The sequence below is a fragment of the Miscanthus floridulus genome, chromosome 18 (assembly GCF_019320115.1).
Source record: "Miscanthus floridulus cultivar M001 chromosome 18, ASM1932011v1, whole genome shotgun sequence".
In the NCBI taxonomy this organism is placed as follows: Eukaryota; Viridiplantae; Streptophyta; class Magnoliopsida; order Poales; family Poaceae; genus Miscanthus; species Miscanthus floridulus.
The window spans coordinates 99,625,513-99,640,262 of record NC_089597.1 but is presented as its reverse complement, the minus strand read 5'-3'; the positions used below and the strand labels follow the sequence as shown (position 1 = coordinate 99,640,262).

At 50.8% G+C, this 14,750-nt stretch overlaps 2 protein-coding genes across 3 annotated transcripts; one reads left to right on the top strand and one right to left on the bottom strand.

Annotated features, from left to right (window-relative positions):
- Positions 1-932: 932 nt before the first annotated feature.
- LOC136521801 (putative receptor protein kinase ZmPK1) lies at positions 933-3,815 on the top strand. Of its 2 annotated transcripts, XM_066515569.1 has the most exons (2): positions 933-1,684; positions 1,793-3,815. In XM_066515569.1, the coding sequence occupies exons 1-2, from the start codon at positions 1,176-1,178 to the stop codon at positions 3,621-3,623; spliced, it is 2,340 nt and encodes a 779-aa protein (XP_066371666.1). In that variant the 5' UTR covers positions 933-1,175; the 3' UTR covers positions 3,624-3,815. The 2 variants fall into 2 exon arrangements, with proteins under 2 accessions (XP_066371666.1, XP_066371665.1); XM_066515568.1 differs by having other exon boundaries at positions 933-3,815.
- A 445-nt stretch (positions 3,816-4,260) lies between these two features.
- LOC136524258 (uncharacterized) lies at positions 4,261-7,124 on the bottom strand. Its single transcript, XM_066517695.1, has 6 exons — positions 6,978-7,124; positions 6,614-6,807; positions 6,016-6,361; positions 5,711-5,942; positions 4,890-4,966; positions 4,261-4,386 (listed from the first exon to the last, which is right to left on the bottom strand). The coding sequence occupies exons 1-6, from the start codon at positions 7,122-7,124 to the stop codon at positions 4,261-4,263; spliced, it is 1,122 nt and encodes a 373-aa protein (XP_066373792.1).
- Positions 7,125-14,750: the final 7,626 nt, after the last annotated feature.

Here is a 14,750-nt window from a genome sequence, read left to right as displayed (position 1 = left end):
TGAATGCTAATCAGTGAATGTATATCCCAATTCAGTCCTGCGTTCACACGGCCGGCCGACGCTCGTCTCGTCTCGTGCCGTCGACCGGTCGACGATATGTCAGCGGCGGCGTCACGTCTCTGTGTATATGGACTGGTGTGGTGGCCGTCTCTTTCTCCGGCACCTTCGATCTGCTGCGTTGGCCAACCGCCCAACCCTGATTACAATTACGGGCTTGTTTGGCACGGCTCCTCCCGAGGGGCTCCTCCGGAGGAGCCGGAGCCGTTTTGGAGGAGCCACAAATTGTGGCTCCTCCAAAACGGCTCCGGCTCCTCTGTTTTTTACTGAAAAACGGCTTCTCCAAGAAAACGTCTGGCAGGCTCCTCTGGAGGAGCCGGAGCCGGAGCCGAAGAGGAGCCCTGCCAAACAAGCCCTACGTCTCTGTTGGACCACAGACGACTCCTCGATCGATCGGTAACATCTGACGAACGGTCTCCGGCTACTATTATTATGCAGAAAAAAAAGGTTAGAGGTTACCCTGCTCCCATATAATGAACTGTTTCTTAACGTTCAGTTCAATCGCGTCCTCGTGCAGAATTGGTGGTCTGCACCGCACTGGTCTGTGGTCTCGGCATGTGTGGTTGACGGCCACGCTAGCTTTTACCTTTCGACAATGGCTCGGTACTAGTCCAAAATCGTGGCTACACTCCACGTTTCTAAGACATTAAGCGTCATATATATCCTCCGACCGAATGATCTGTTTTCACACTGATTCTGTGCTCCGTCTCACGATGGTACGAATAAATCCGGTAAAACACGAGCACCCACGTCAAGCCACCACAAGGAACCTATGCTCAGTTCGCACAGGAGGTTACATTTTGGATATACTCCATAAAGCACTTGTACAAAAGTTTAAATGATTAGGTGTGTAACCATAACATATCACCACGAATTCTAAATCTGTTCTTTTCCAAACCACTCATGTGAGCGCACTTGCCTAATGGTGAACATACCACTTTGTCCAAACTCCAAACCTGACCTTCCCATAGCTCAGTCCATGGATGATAATGCATTGCAACCTGAATCCTATGCGCATATCCCACCATTTTAAGATAACCCTGATTCTGCGCCTGCTTCTCCTGATCAACATTCATCTGATTCCACGCAATTGATCATTAATAGCTGCAGCATCTACCATGAATGAGAGCTTAGCCAGTCTTCTCCTCCTCACGTTGATTCATCTGCTTTCGCTTGTCTCAGCCTATGATTTCCTGTCAGCGGGTTCGTCTCTCTCCGTAGAGCACAGCTCTGATGTGCTCCACTCGCCAGATGGCACTTTCACCTGCGGCTTCTACAGCATCTCTCCCAATGCCTCCACCTTCTCCATCTGGTTCTCCAGATCATCCAAAAGAACCATCATCTGGAGCGCGAATCCTCTCCACCCTGTGTACACCTGGGGATCCAGAGTCGAGTTAGATGTCGACGGGAGCATGGTTCTAAAAGATTACAATGGCCAGATTGTGTGGACCAACAATGTGAGCGCTTCGGATGCTGGGCATGTTCAAGCTCGGCTATTGGGCACCGGGAACCTCGTTGTGAAGGGCAAAGATAGTGCCATCCTGTGGCAAAGCTTTGATTCTCCTACTGATACCTTGTTACCCACTCAGAGAATTACTGCTCCTACAAAGCTGGTCTCTACTAACAGGTTACTTGTTCCTGGCCACTACAGCTTCCATTTTGACGATCAGTACCTTCTTTCTCTGTTTGATGATGAGAAAAATATTTCTTTTATCTATTGGCCAAATCCAAGTAGGACTATCTGGGAGAAGCTTAGAGTGCCATTCAATAGCAGTACATCTGGGGCTCTTGATACCTGGGGACATTTCCTTGGAAGTGACAATGCAACCTTCACAGCTGCTGATTGGGGTCCTGGGATCACGAGGCGGCTAACACTGGATTATGATGGTAACCTCAGATTATACAGTCTGAATATGGAAGACAGAACATGGTCGGTCACATGGATGGCCTTTCCTCAGCTTTGCAAAGTACGCGGTCTGTGTGGCGAAAACGGAATATGTGTGTATACTCCTGTGCCAGCTTGTGCGTGTGCCCCTGGTTTTGAAGTCATCGACCCAAGTGAGCAGAGCAAAGGCTGCAGACCAAAGACCAACATCAGTTGTGATGCACAGATGGTGAAATTTGCTAAGCTACCCCACACTGATTTCTTTGGGTATGATATGGCTGCCCTTCGTTTTGTTTCTCTTGACTTTTGCATGAACAAATGCTTGCATGACTGCAATTGTAAGGGTTTTGCATACTGGGAAGGAATCGGCGACTGCTATCCAAAGCTTGCTCTTGTTGGTGGTGTAACCCTGCATCACATTGGTACTACTGGCACCATGTACATCAAGCTTCCCAAGGGAGTAGAAGTGTTGGAGGCCTCAATTCCGCAATCACAACCCTTTGGTCCCAAGTATGGTCCTGACTGTACTACAACAGATAAGTACTTCATAGCAGATTTTCTGGATATGCTTAAGAGACAGCAGAGTGAATCAAAGTTTCTGTACTTCTATGGATTCTTATCAGCAATATTTCTGGCAGAGATAATGTTTGTTGCATTAGGATGGTTTATTTTGAGGAGGGAACGCATGGTACTGGGAGGAGTATGGCCAGCTGAGCCTGGATATGAAATGGTAACTAATCATTTTCGCAGGTACACCTACAGAGAGTTGGTGTCGGCGACCAGAAAGTTCAAGGATGAACTTGGGAGGGGAGCATCAGGCATTGTATACAAAGGGGTCTTGCAAGACAACAGGGCAGTAGCTGTGAAAAAATTGGCAGAAATAAACCAAAGTGAAGAAGAATTCCAGCATGAACTGACTGTGATTAGCAGGATTTATCATATGAACCTAGTGAGAGTTTGGGGATTTTGTTCCGATGGTCCACACAGGATATTGGTTTCTGAATACTTTGAGAATGGTTCATTGGATAAATTCTTATCTGACAGAAAGAGTTCGGAAATCTTACTTGGATGGAAGCAAAGATTTGATATTGCGCTAGGGGTGGCTAGAGGATTGGTGTATCTTCACCACGAGTGTTCAGAGTGGGTCATCCATTGTGATGTGAAACCTGAAAATATACTGCTGGATGAGAACTTGATGCCAAAGATCACCGACTTTGGCCTTGCAAAGCTCCTGAGCAGAGGTGGATCCAACATAAATGTTTCAAAGATCCAAGGGACTAGAGGTTATCTAGCACCAGAATGGGTTTCTAGTCTCCCAATTACGGCAAAGGTTGATGTCTACAGCTTTGGAGTGGTGCTACTGGAACTACTAAAGGGAGCCCGTGTCTCAGACATGGAAAATAATGAGGATGCGGAAGTGGAGATGGTCCTTGGAAGGATAGTCAGGATGCTTAATGAGAATCTGCAGTTGGATGGCACTGAACAATTATGGTTCCCTGACTTCATTGACGCTAGACTGAATGGCGATTTCAACTATCTGCAAGCAAGAATAATGATGATGCTGGTTGTTTCATGCCTGGAGGAAGATAGAAGCAGACGACCTACCATGGAAGATGTAGCGCAGATGCTTGTTTCTGTTGATGAAGTTACTAACGCAACCAGAGCGGAAGGAGCTGTTTAAAGGCCTGCATCCATACGATTAGTAGTACTAAGGGGCATACAGATATCCTGCTGTTTAAAATCCTGCATCCATACGACTATTGTAACGATAAAATGCTAGCAGTATAATTGTTGCAGTATCCATGCTGTATTTGTTGCCATGTCGTGTAATATAGCCGAAAAAAAAACTTCTCCAGCATTATCATGAACTCATTTTATTATTACCCAGATGTAATCGTGTGCAGATCAGGTCAGTGTAGTGCCATGCTTATTTCAGGGAGAGGACATACCCGATCTCTGTTTTTTTTCGCGTGCGCGTGCGCGGGCGCGCGCGCGCGTGTGTGTGTGAAGGATTGAGAGGGTAATGAATTAATCTTCTGAAAACATTCACCACAGAGCATGAAACCTCGGAGGAGCACTAATGCATAGACACTGAAGTCGCAGATAAGATACTAAAGAGCTGCACAACGAGAGCTAAACCTACGGCAGGCATATCAAAGTCCCAATAGGCCAATACAACTTTGTTCTGTTTTATAATGGTGTCATAACAAGTATGACATGTGCACACGGCAGGTGAGGAGCCTTGATGCATCGAAACAACGAGCAGTCATGTAGCACCAGAGATGCAGGGAGGCTGCAAGCAAATCTCAGCTAACTGCTCACCCCTTGGGCTCATCTTCGTGTGTCTTGAGAGCGGGCATTGGTTCATACTCATCCGGTGAAATGGGATTGCAAGCTAGAGGTTTGGAGATCCAGGGCATATAGGCTCCCTCATGGCATAAGTTCTGAAGAAAAGAATGAGAATAAATTTAACTTTAGTCCAAAGGCATGGAGAACATCACATTTTCTTTCACATAGTACTGCTACTGTCCAGGCATTCATGGGTCAGTCACCAGAAATCTGAAAGAATGAGGCACTGGCCACTATTGAGATGCACGAAACAAATGAAGAACCAAATATCCTCCTTGTGTTTGCAGAAAAATTGAGGTGAATTTGAAATGGATTACTACTAATACTGAAGTCCCCCCTCCGGCCCTCCCTTACAAAGCACCATGAAGCAGGCAAACCACTAAACGAACATATTATGGACGTTTTGTTTTCAAACCACTGTAGCTGTCAGCAAGAAACAGGTTTTTTTCACTAATTGGGTGAAATCTCTTCACAACATTTTGCTATCTCGAAAAGAAAGGCACATGTGAATAATTTCAGATTCACTAATTTTCAACTCCACCAGCAGAGACCTTAAGCACTGGGAAGTTTAAAAAAAAGGGTGGTAAACTTAGATCACCTCCAACCAAAAGAAGAACTTTCGTAGTAGGCTCAGTCTCTTATCACAGTCAGCTGAGTTTATTTGTACGGCTAGATCTGCATGATTAACTAAAGATGAGTCAAGCTCGAGAAGTACTAAAATGAAATCTATCAATCGATTTCATTGGTAAATAGAAACTTGCATAATCTTCAATTGATATCATGCCTGATATCAATTCATAAAATACAAGTTCTGCATCACAACATTGAAAGCATGGCCTTCAATACTGCTATAGAATCATGAGATGATGCATTACAAAATGCATGAGTCATATAGGCATCACATATATAAAAATCTAGATCTCAGTTTCGAGAAAAAGCCCACTGGTATCTCCATTACATGTATATAACATAAAAAAAACTGTGGTAAATAAAACCAGGACGAAGCTAAAGCTACCTAAAAGTTCAAGGTCTTATTCTCTGTGGTTGCTATATATCATGTTATTGTGGTTATGAAACTATACAACAAAAAAAACTTAGTTCATTTCCAAATGGACGCAAATGATTCATATGATGGAGGAAAGACTGAGGCCTCCAGAGTTTCCTTATGTGGTAAGAGTTATATGATGAAAGCATATGTTACTTGGCTAATGCAGCTCAATTGGAAAATGAACAATTGGCTACTAAATGCTTGTCAACCACCTGATCAAATCACAGGAATCTGCCTTTTCCTTTTGTAAACCAAGAGTACTTATTACAACCCATACGGATAGCAGGATATAGTGGCTGGAGATGGATAGAAAGGTGCTCAATTAACACGTCAGGACAAACAAGTTCCCCTACCAAGCTTTGTAATTATACCTGGGTAATAATCGAGATATGACAGCCCGATTGCCTCTGTAACATAGCGCTTTGATGCACTTCGCAAGTGTCTTTGTCTGCTCACAGGCTTCCGGTCAGTGGCTTTTCTCCAAAGCTCTTCGTATTCGTTTTGATCATATGGTTGACTTAAAATAGCATTGAGTTTTTCATCAAATGTAGATGAACCACCGTAACTGATAGCAAGAGGTGTTGCTTGTTCATCTTCACATGCCTGGGCTAAAAGGCAGCTATAGAACAGGCAGCATCATTTGAAGAGAACCAGAAATTATGCAAAAGAATCTTACATTTAAATCAGATGGTTCAGCATAAAGTACGAGGCCACGCTCATCTGTGCAAATAATATCCTGACCATCAATGTTCTCTGAAGAAGGTGCAGCCATTTCATGTTCAGAAGCAATTTCGTTAGCGGGTGCAAGCCCATAATCATATCTTTGCATGGTGTAGTCTTCCTCCATGTTTTCAAGTGGAGACACCAAAGGCAGTTCATTTGTGGAACTGCCAGTTCTCCATTCATCATATCCAGCTGGCATATCTTCTTCTCGCTCATATACAATGGTGACACCAGGTTCTGGCTCAATAACCATGAAACCATCCTTGAACTTCACAAGGCTCAGAAATACTCCCTCCATCCTAAATTGTAAGTCATTCCAAGAATCTTGGAGAGTCAAAGCATCTCAAGTTTGACCAAGTTTATATAATAAGATAATAACATTTATGATACCAACTAAGTACTAATAGATTCTTTGTTAATTATATTTTTATAGTATACCTATTTGATGTCATAAATCTTTGTAATTTTTTTTATAATTTTGGTCAAACTTGAGAAGCTTTGACTCTCCAAGATTCTTGGAATGACTTACAATTTGGGATGGAGGGAGTAACTCATAAGATTCATCTACCGATGAGGTCGTGGTCTTCTTCTTCACATATGATCTCTTTGGTGAAAAGGAGCAACTCACATTTCTGCTGGCAGCCTTGACCGCTTTCACATCAGGCCGTTTGCCATCTGGAATGCCCGAACTTGTGCGCCGTGAATTGGGCGCTAGGCACCAAACCGACCAACCTGACGCTGTTCCCTGGGTTCATGGCGTGTGGTGCTTTTGAGCTGTCTCGGAAGAAGAAAAAAAAAACCTGCTCCGGTAGGTCACCAGACTGGGGGAGTAATCGCAGGAGATGCAAGGGGAGAATTATTTTTATTTTTTAACACTTTTTTAACACTGTTTAATTTTTTTTCTTCAAAACTAACATTTTTGGCCGCGCCATGGAATTCAAGCTGTTGCGCCATGCAGGGGGGCGCGGCAGGGGCGATGACCTGGCAGCGACTAGGGCCGCTGAACGCTGACGTGGTCGGGGCTGCTGCGCCGTGGATCTGGGCGCGGCACTGACGCGCCATGGAGAATGGTGCGGCAATGCTCCCGCTGACCTAGCTACGTACGGTGTATTGGCCAAGAGGCATTGTGGTTACTACGCGGAAATCGGTGCGCTCGCGTATTGGCCCGATGCCTGACCGTGTAGGAGGAGATCTGTCGGGTTCATAAACCTGGGGTCCCTCGGGGACCAGCTTCCACGCCAGGGCTCGGCCCAAGAAAACAGCATGTAGTTCATGGGCCGGCCCAAGAGCATAAACACGACGGGCCGGAAGGACATTCCGGTCCCCCGACCGGAAGGTCTACCCGAAAGAACAAACACCCGCTCGTCAACTTCTTCGGCTCACCTCTCCGACCGGAGCACTCGCTTCGGGCACCAGCCGCTTATGGGCGGTCTCTCCGATTGGAAGGCCTGGCCCAAAACACTGCTTCCTACTCCAACCCCGCGTTTCTGACCGAGGGCCCGTAGGAAGCCTGCTTACCGCTCTTCTCCGACTGGCGCGACAGGGACCGACTGGGGCCATCCGACCGGGGACGCCCACTCGGAAGGAACCAGGGGTGAACGAAAAAGGCAGCGCACAAGTCAAACCACGATACCAGGGACCATACCCTGTACGCCTGCGGGAACAGTGCTCCACAACCGCCCTAACACAAACAGTATTGTAGGCGCCGACATTTGTGTCTACAGTATTGTAGACGCCGTTGGACTCCCATACGGCAAAAAGCTCCCCACATGCCTCTGGGCATCGATAGTGGGCGCCAGGATTCACCATACCTGGTACACGTGGTAGGGCTCCTCACATACCAACAGTATTTTGCAGGTACCGACATCCACCCTTCCTGAAGAAGCCAACACAACCTCCCCTGTGCACCTAACGTTCTACAGTGACATCAACAGTATTGTGGGCGCCTACCATCATCACTGTCCTCGACAGCGTGGGCAACAAGACTTAGTAACATCTGTACTCTCTCCCTCTCACCTGTAAAGCCATCCCCTTCATCTATAAAAGGGGATGCGCTCCCTCCAACGAAGGAGGTCGACTTCTTCAAGTTGAGATTCACTAGATCGATAGTTCACAACCCCTCTAGCACACGCTAAAACACCTAGCTTGTGGCGGAGCTCCGGTCGCTCTCGGCCCTTCCGGTCGGACCCGACCGGGCCTCTCGTACACCCCACCTTTTTCCTTCTTGTTTGTAACCCCACTACAGACTTCGAGCACCTGGGCTCAGGAATAAAGTCACCGACCGACCCAACTGGACGTAGGGCACGTTGCCTGAACCAGTATAAATCCTATGTCATTGAGTGCTAGGCCACCTCCGATCACAACGTACAGGAAAACTACAAATATTCATTAGTTGGTCACTTTCTGTACCGACAGTTGGCGCCGTCCATGGGGAAGACGCTGTACGTTCAACACATTTTGGTCATCGGATGGCCTATTTTTTCACCACCCCCGCCGTGGCGGGCTCGGGCAATACGATTCGCTTCGGCTCGCTGGAATATCTCGCACTCCCGCCTGCGGGGATGCGGGTTCCACCCGTCTTCGAGCCATCCCAGGCCTTCCTCTTCGAAAGCCTGGACTTCGTCGCTGGCCGGCTCGGCGTACTCCACCTCCGCGAGAGACGTCCTCCATCGACTCTGGGACGCGCGACCTCAACGGTGCGGCATCTGTGCTTCATTCTGAGCAAACTCTCTGCTCAAACCCCACCGTAAGTAATACGCGTACTTTTATTCACCCTTTATTTACTATCTCCCACCGATCACCCGAAGGGACTGCACCACCTAGACCACAAACACCGTACGGTCGGTTCCCTTACGACCTCACGTCCTCCTCGGATGCTTACGCTTGGGGGCTCCGAAGGGCGCCGGCACCATCCCCGCTCAGGTCCGAATTCGTAGGAATGGCAGGCTTCGCTCCTGTCGTTTCCCACGAACTCCCGGATAACGAGGGCGAGAGTGACGGTTCCAACATCGGTGATGTGGCGCCCCGCCACCATCCGTCCTGGGAGTGCGCTATGGCGGACGGTCGAGGATAGCCACCAGTGGTTGCAGAGTCTGCGCAAACTCACACCCCACCGGACACGCGTGCGGAGGCCCTCGCATCTGCGCAAGCACACGCCGAGGAATTACGACAACGATGGCAGAACCAGCCACCGCCTGCGCCGGCATGGTCGGTGTGGCACGTTGTGCCCCATGCGCATGGCCCGGCGGGCGGTGCCTAGGGTCGCGCTCATTAGGTCTAGCACGACATTGTGAACGAGGGGAATGATGTCCCACAATTCGCCCGGGCCAGCCAGAATATTGCTGCTGCAGCAATGCTTCTGCGTGGTGTTCTTGAACCCGTGGACCCTTAGGAACGGGCAGTCTACCGGAACCTCCGAGTTCTAGTAGAGGCCGCCACCGTCCAACAGGCGGAAAGCTCCACATCGCGACTCCGACCCGCACCCTCTCTCCCCACCGGGGGGACGGGGACGCGCCGACCTGATCGCTCCATTCGCTCGCCGCTGCAGCCGTCAGACTCAGCTCAGGGTGCGATAGCTGTGCCATGGTCCGACCGGGCGCCTGCTCCACACCTACTGCCAGTACGCGAGCAGCGCAATTCACACCAGGATGCTCGTAGCGTCATCAGCGACCGGCATTGGGCCCGACACGATAACAACGTCCACCGTACGGTAGCAGGCGAAACAGATCCCAGCCAAACCATCGAGGGAAGCGGTAAAACATGCCCCAGGCGCGGTCACCGACCGGACGACCGGAGCCCCAGCCCTGAGGGTCTGGGGCCACGGGCCTTCAGCCGGCGCATCCAGAGGGCACCGTTCCCACAGCATTTCTGGCCTCCCTCCAACATCACCAAATACATTGGGGAGACAAACCCAGGCATTTGGCTCGAAGACTTCCGGCTCGCCTATCCAGCCAGAGGAGTGGATGATGATTATTTCATCATCCAATATCTTCCCATTTGCATGGGGGAACATGTTCAGGCATGGCTTGAATTCCTTCCACACGACAGCATCCACGACTGGGAGGACCTCAAGAGGGTCTTCGTTGGGAATTTCTAGGGGACATACGCCCGCCTGGGAAACTCCTGGGACCTCAAGAGCTGTCAGCAGGAGCCCAGCGAGTCCCTACGGGATTACATCCGTAGGTTTTCTCAACGATGCAACTCCCTCCCTGATGTTTTCGACGCAGACATCATCAGTGCATTCCTCTCCGGGATAAACTAAGAGTCCCTGATCCACAAGCTTGGCTGCCTAAAACCTCGTACCACCCACGATCTACTCGACATTGCCACCAACCTCGCCTCTAGCGAGGAGGCAGTCGGAGCGGTCTTCAGCGGAGGCTGGGGCAAAGGCAAGCCCAAGCGCGCGGATCTAGACGAAGGCCCCTCCACTCAAAGGGGCAAGAAGAACAAGAAGGATCGGCGCCGGTCGGACAACACCGCATTGGTCGCCGTGGCTGATCGCACACCCAGGCAACCCCAACAGGGACTGCCTGACCACTTCAACAAACTCATGGATGGTCCATGCCCCAACCACGCCTACCCCATCAAACACCTCTACAAGGAGTGCGAGCTCCTCAAACGTTTCCTCCGATAGGCCGGTGGGTCAAAGGAGGGAGACGGCAAGGAGCTGGCAGCCAAGAGGGGGGTGCGGCAGGCAAGGACGGAGATGGTTTCCCCAAACTCAAGGAGTTTATCATGATCTTCGGCGGGTCCAACGCCATCTGGACTAAACGCTAGCATAATGTACGCTACAGGGAGGCATGCGCCGCCGAGACACCGTCCCCTCCTTCCTCAGCTAGTCGGAGTCCCCGATCATCTTTGATTAGAGGGACCATCCCTCCTACGTCGCAAGACCAGAATGCTACCCGCTCGTCGTTGACCCCATCGTCCGCAAGAAGCGCCTCACCAAGGTGCTAATGGACGGGGGCAGCGGCCTCAACATCTTGTACATCAACACCCTCGATGCCATGCGCATCCCCTGGTCAGAGCTCCACCTGGCAGGCCCCCCCTTCCACGGAGTGATCCTGGGAGCGCAGGCATACCTGCTCGAACAGATCGATCTGCCCATCACGTTCGACAACCGGGCCAACTTCCGCTCGGAGGTCCTCACCTTCGAGGTGGTGGACTTTCTAGGGTCCTACCTTGCCATCTTGGGGCGACCATGCTACGCAAGATTCATGGCCATCCCCAACTACACCTACCTCAAGCTGAAGATGCTAGGGCCAAACGACATCATCACCGTGAGTAGTGCCTTCTCGCACGCCTTCGCGTGCGACCGCGAGCACTACGAGCTCGCCACCACGATCGTCAACTCTTCCGAGCTCCCATGGCTTGGGGAGTCATCAACCCCAGCAGTCCCAGACTGCAACAAACTGACCTCCTCGACGGCCTTCCGCCCACTCGAGGAAACCAAGACGGTGGGTGTCGACCCCGCTGACCCAGCCAAAACGGTGCGAATCAGGACCCAGCTCCCGGCCAAATAGGAATGCGAGCTCGTCGACTTCCTGCATGACAATCGTGATGTCTTCGCGTGGCAACCTTCTGACATGCCGGGGATACCACGGGAGGTCATCGAGCATGCACTATGCCTTATCCCGGCCTCAAAGCCCACCAAGCAATGCCTACGTCGTTTCGATGATGAGAGGCGTAGGGCCATTGGCGAAGAGATCACCAAGCTCCTAGCGGCCAGATTCATTAGGGAGGTTTTCCACTTCGACTGGCTCGCCAATCCCGTCCTTGTCAGAAAAAAGACTAGGAAGTGGAGAATGTGCGTCGATTATACTGGACTCAACAAGGCGTGTCCTAAGGATCACTTTCCCTTGCCGTGCATAGACTAGATAATCGACTCCACCTCGGATTGCGAGATCCTCTCCTTTCTGGATGCCTACTTAGGCTATCACTAGATCGCGATGAAAGAGTCCGATCAGCTCGTGACCTCCTTCATCACCCTGTATGGTTCATACTTCTACATGACCATGCCTTTCAGCTTGAAGAACACCGGCGCCACCTACCAAAGGTGCATGCAGCAATGCTTCGCCGACCAAATCGACCAGCCCGATCAGCCTGATTAGGCCGAATGGCCAAGACCAACAATCGCCGTCTATGTTGATGACATAGTGGTCAAAACAGCCCGAGCGTGTGACCTGATCGCAAACTTGGCCGCGACATTCGCGAACCTCCAAAGGTTCAACATCAAGTTGAATCCCAAAAAATGTGTTTTTGGGGTTCCGAAGGGGAAGCTACTCAGGTACATCATGTTCGAGTGTGACATCGAAGCCAACCCTGAAAAGATCGCAACCATCTCCAACATATGTCCCATACGCAATGTCAAGGGCATGTAGAGACTCACCGGTTGCCTAGCTGCCCTAAGCCGCTTCATCTCCTGGCTCGGCGAACGGGGGATGCCACTCTACAAGCTCCTCAAAAAGACAGACGCCTTCATCTGGACTGAGGAAGCCCAGTAGGCTCTCGAAAGCCTCAAAACGTCCCTAACGTCGGCCCCAATCCTCGTCACTCCCGAACAGGGAGAACCCCTCCTCCTTTACGTCATGGCAAGTAACCATATGGTGAGCCCCGCCCTGGTCGTCGAGAGGGAGGAACCAAGACACCAGCTCAAGGTACAGCGACCCATATACTTCGTCGGAGAAGTACTTACTAACCCTAAGGTTTGGTACCCCCAGGTGCAGAAACTCCTATACGCCGTACTAATGATGACCAGGAAGCTCCTACACTACTTCACCGATCACGAAGTCACAGTCGTCACTTCATACTCGCTCGGAGACATCATCCGCAACCGTGACACCACAGGACAAATCTCTAAGTGGGCACTTGAACTCATGGGCCACGACATCAGATATACCCCCCACACCACTATTAAGTCTTAGGCTCTCACAGATTTCATCGCCGAATGGACAGAGGTTTAGCTACCGACCCCGGACGTCACCCACGAGTACTGGACAATGTACTTCGACGGGTTCATAATGGCGCCCGGCTCGGGGGTTGGAGTGGTTCTGATCTCCCCGGACAGGAGTAGGCTCCGCTACACCATCCGCCTCCACTTCTCAGCTTCAAACAATGCTGTGGAATACAAGGCCCTTATCAATGGACTCCGCATCGCCATCGAGCTCGGTCCCACGTGACTCTACATCCGCGGCGACTCGGAACTAGTCACTGATCAGGTCATGAAGGAGTCCTGCAAGAGCCCCCTCATGACAGCATACTACCAAGAGGTGCGCAAGCTCGAGGACAAATTCCAGGGGATCGAACTACATCACGTCCCTCAAAGGGACAACGATGCCATCGATTTCCTCACGAAACTGGCCGCCAGGCGGGATCCATCCCCAAGCAGCGTCTTCATCAACGACATCCACGAGCCGTCCGCCCACATCCTAGAAGGGCCAGCCCATACACACCTCGACACCCAGCCGACGTTCGGGGGCTCTGACCCCGACGCCCAGCCAGCGCCTAGGGGCTCCGACCCTAGTACCTCTACGTCACCTACGAACACCGCCGTACTGGCACTCAATGAAACCGACTAGCGGGTACCGCTACTCACCTACCTCCTCAAGGAGGTTCTCCCACCTGAAAGGACTAAAGCCCGATGAATCGCTCGACGCACCAAGACCTTCGTCGTGCTCGGCGACAAACTCTACAAATGGAGTCCGTCAGGGGTACTCATGAAGTGCGTCCTCGCCAGCCGGGGGAAGCAGATCCTTCTCGAGGTCCATGCCGGGATCTGCAGACATCACGTGGCCCCAAGGTCTCTGGTCAGAAAAACCTTTTGCCAAGGTTTTTACTGGCCTACCACGCTACAAGACGTAGAGGAGGTCATTCATAGGTGCAAGGGATGCCAGTTCTACGCTTGACAAACCCATTTACCGACGCAGGAGCTCCAAACCATCCCAATCACCTAGCCATTTGTGGTCTGGGGTCTCGACATGGTGGGACCCCTCAAGAAGGGCCCGAGCGGCTTCACTCACCTACTTGTAGCAGTCGACAAGTTTACCAAGTGGATAGAGGCCAAGCCCATCACCAACATCCGCTCGGAAGAAGAGGTCAAATTCTTCCTCGACATCATCTACCGGTTCGGCGTTCCCAACTACATCATCACTGACTACGGGACTAACTTTACTAGGAAGAAGTTCCTGGACTTCAGTGATGGGTATGGCATCAGAATCGACTGGGCCTCAGTCAGACACCCACGCACCAACGGTTAGGTCGAGCATGCCAATGGCATGGTCCTCCAAGGACTCAAGTCACGCATCTTCGACTGACTCAACAAGTACGTCGGACAATGGGTTGCAGAGGTCCCAGCAATCCTTTGGAGCCTGAGGATGACCCCAAATTGATCCACGGGATTCACACCTTTCTTCCTGGCTTACAGAGCTGAGGCAGTATTGCCCTCCGACCTCGACCACGGCGCACCAAGAGCGAAGGCTTTTGACCGTGACCGAGCCATGGAGGCTCAACAAGACGCAGTCGACCTGCTCGAAGAAGCCCATGAGATGACCATCATCCGCTCGAAGAAGACGTAGTCGACCAACAAACCCTCCGTAGATACCATGAAAGGAAGATCAGAGGAAGGATACTCGAAGTCAGCGATCTCGTACGCCAGAGGACCCAATCAACGAAGGAAAAACACAAGCTCTC

Excerpts from the sequence above, each read along its gene's own strand:
- LOC136521801 (XM_066515568.1), top strand. The coding sequence starts at position 1,176 with ATGAATGAGAGCTTAGCCAGTCTTCTCCTCCTCACGTTGATTCATCTG.
- LOC136524258 (XM_066517695.1), bottom strand. The coding sequence starts at position 7,124 with ATGGCGCGTCAGTGCCGCGCCCAGATCCACGGCGCAGCAGCCCCGACC. Across the intron at positions 6,808-6,977 it reads TCCATGGCGCGGCCAAAAAT|GGAACAGCGTCAGGTTGGTC; the intron begins GTTAGTTTTGAA and ends CCATGAACCCAG. Across the intron at positions 6,362-6,613 it reads TCGGTAGATGAATCTTATGA|GATGGAGGGAGTATTTCTGA; the intron begins GTTACTCCCTCC and ends CTTACAATTTAG.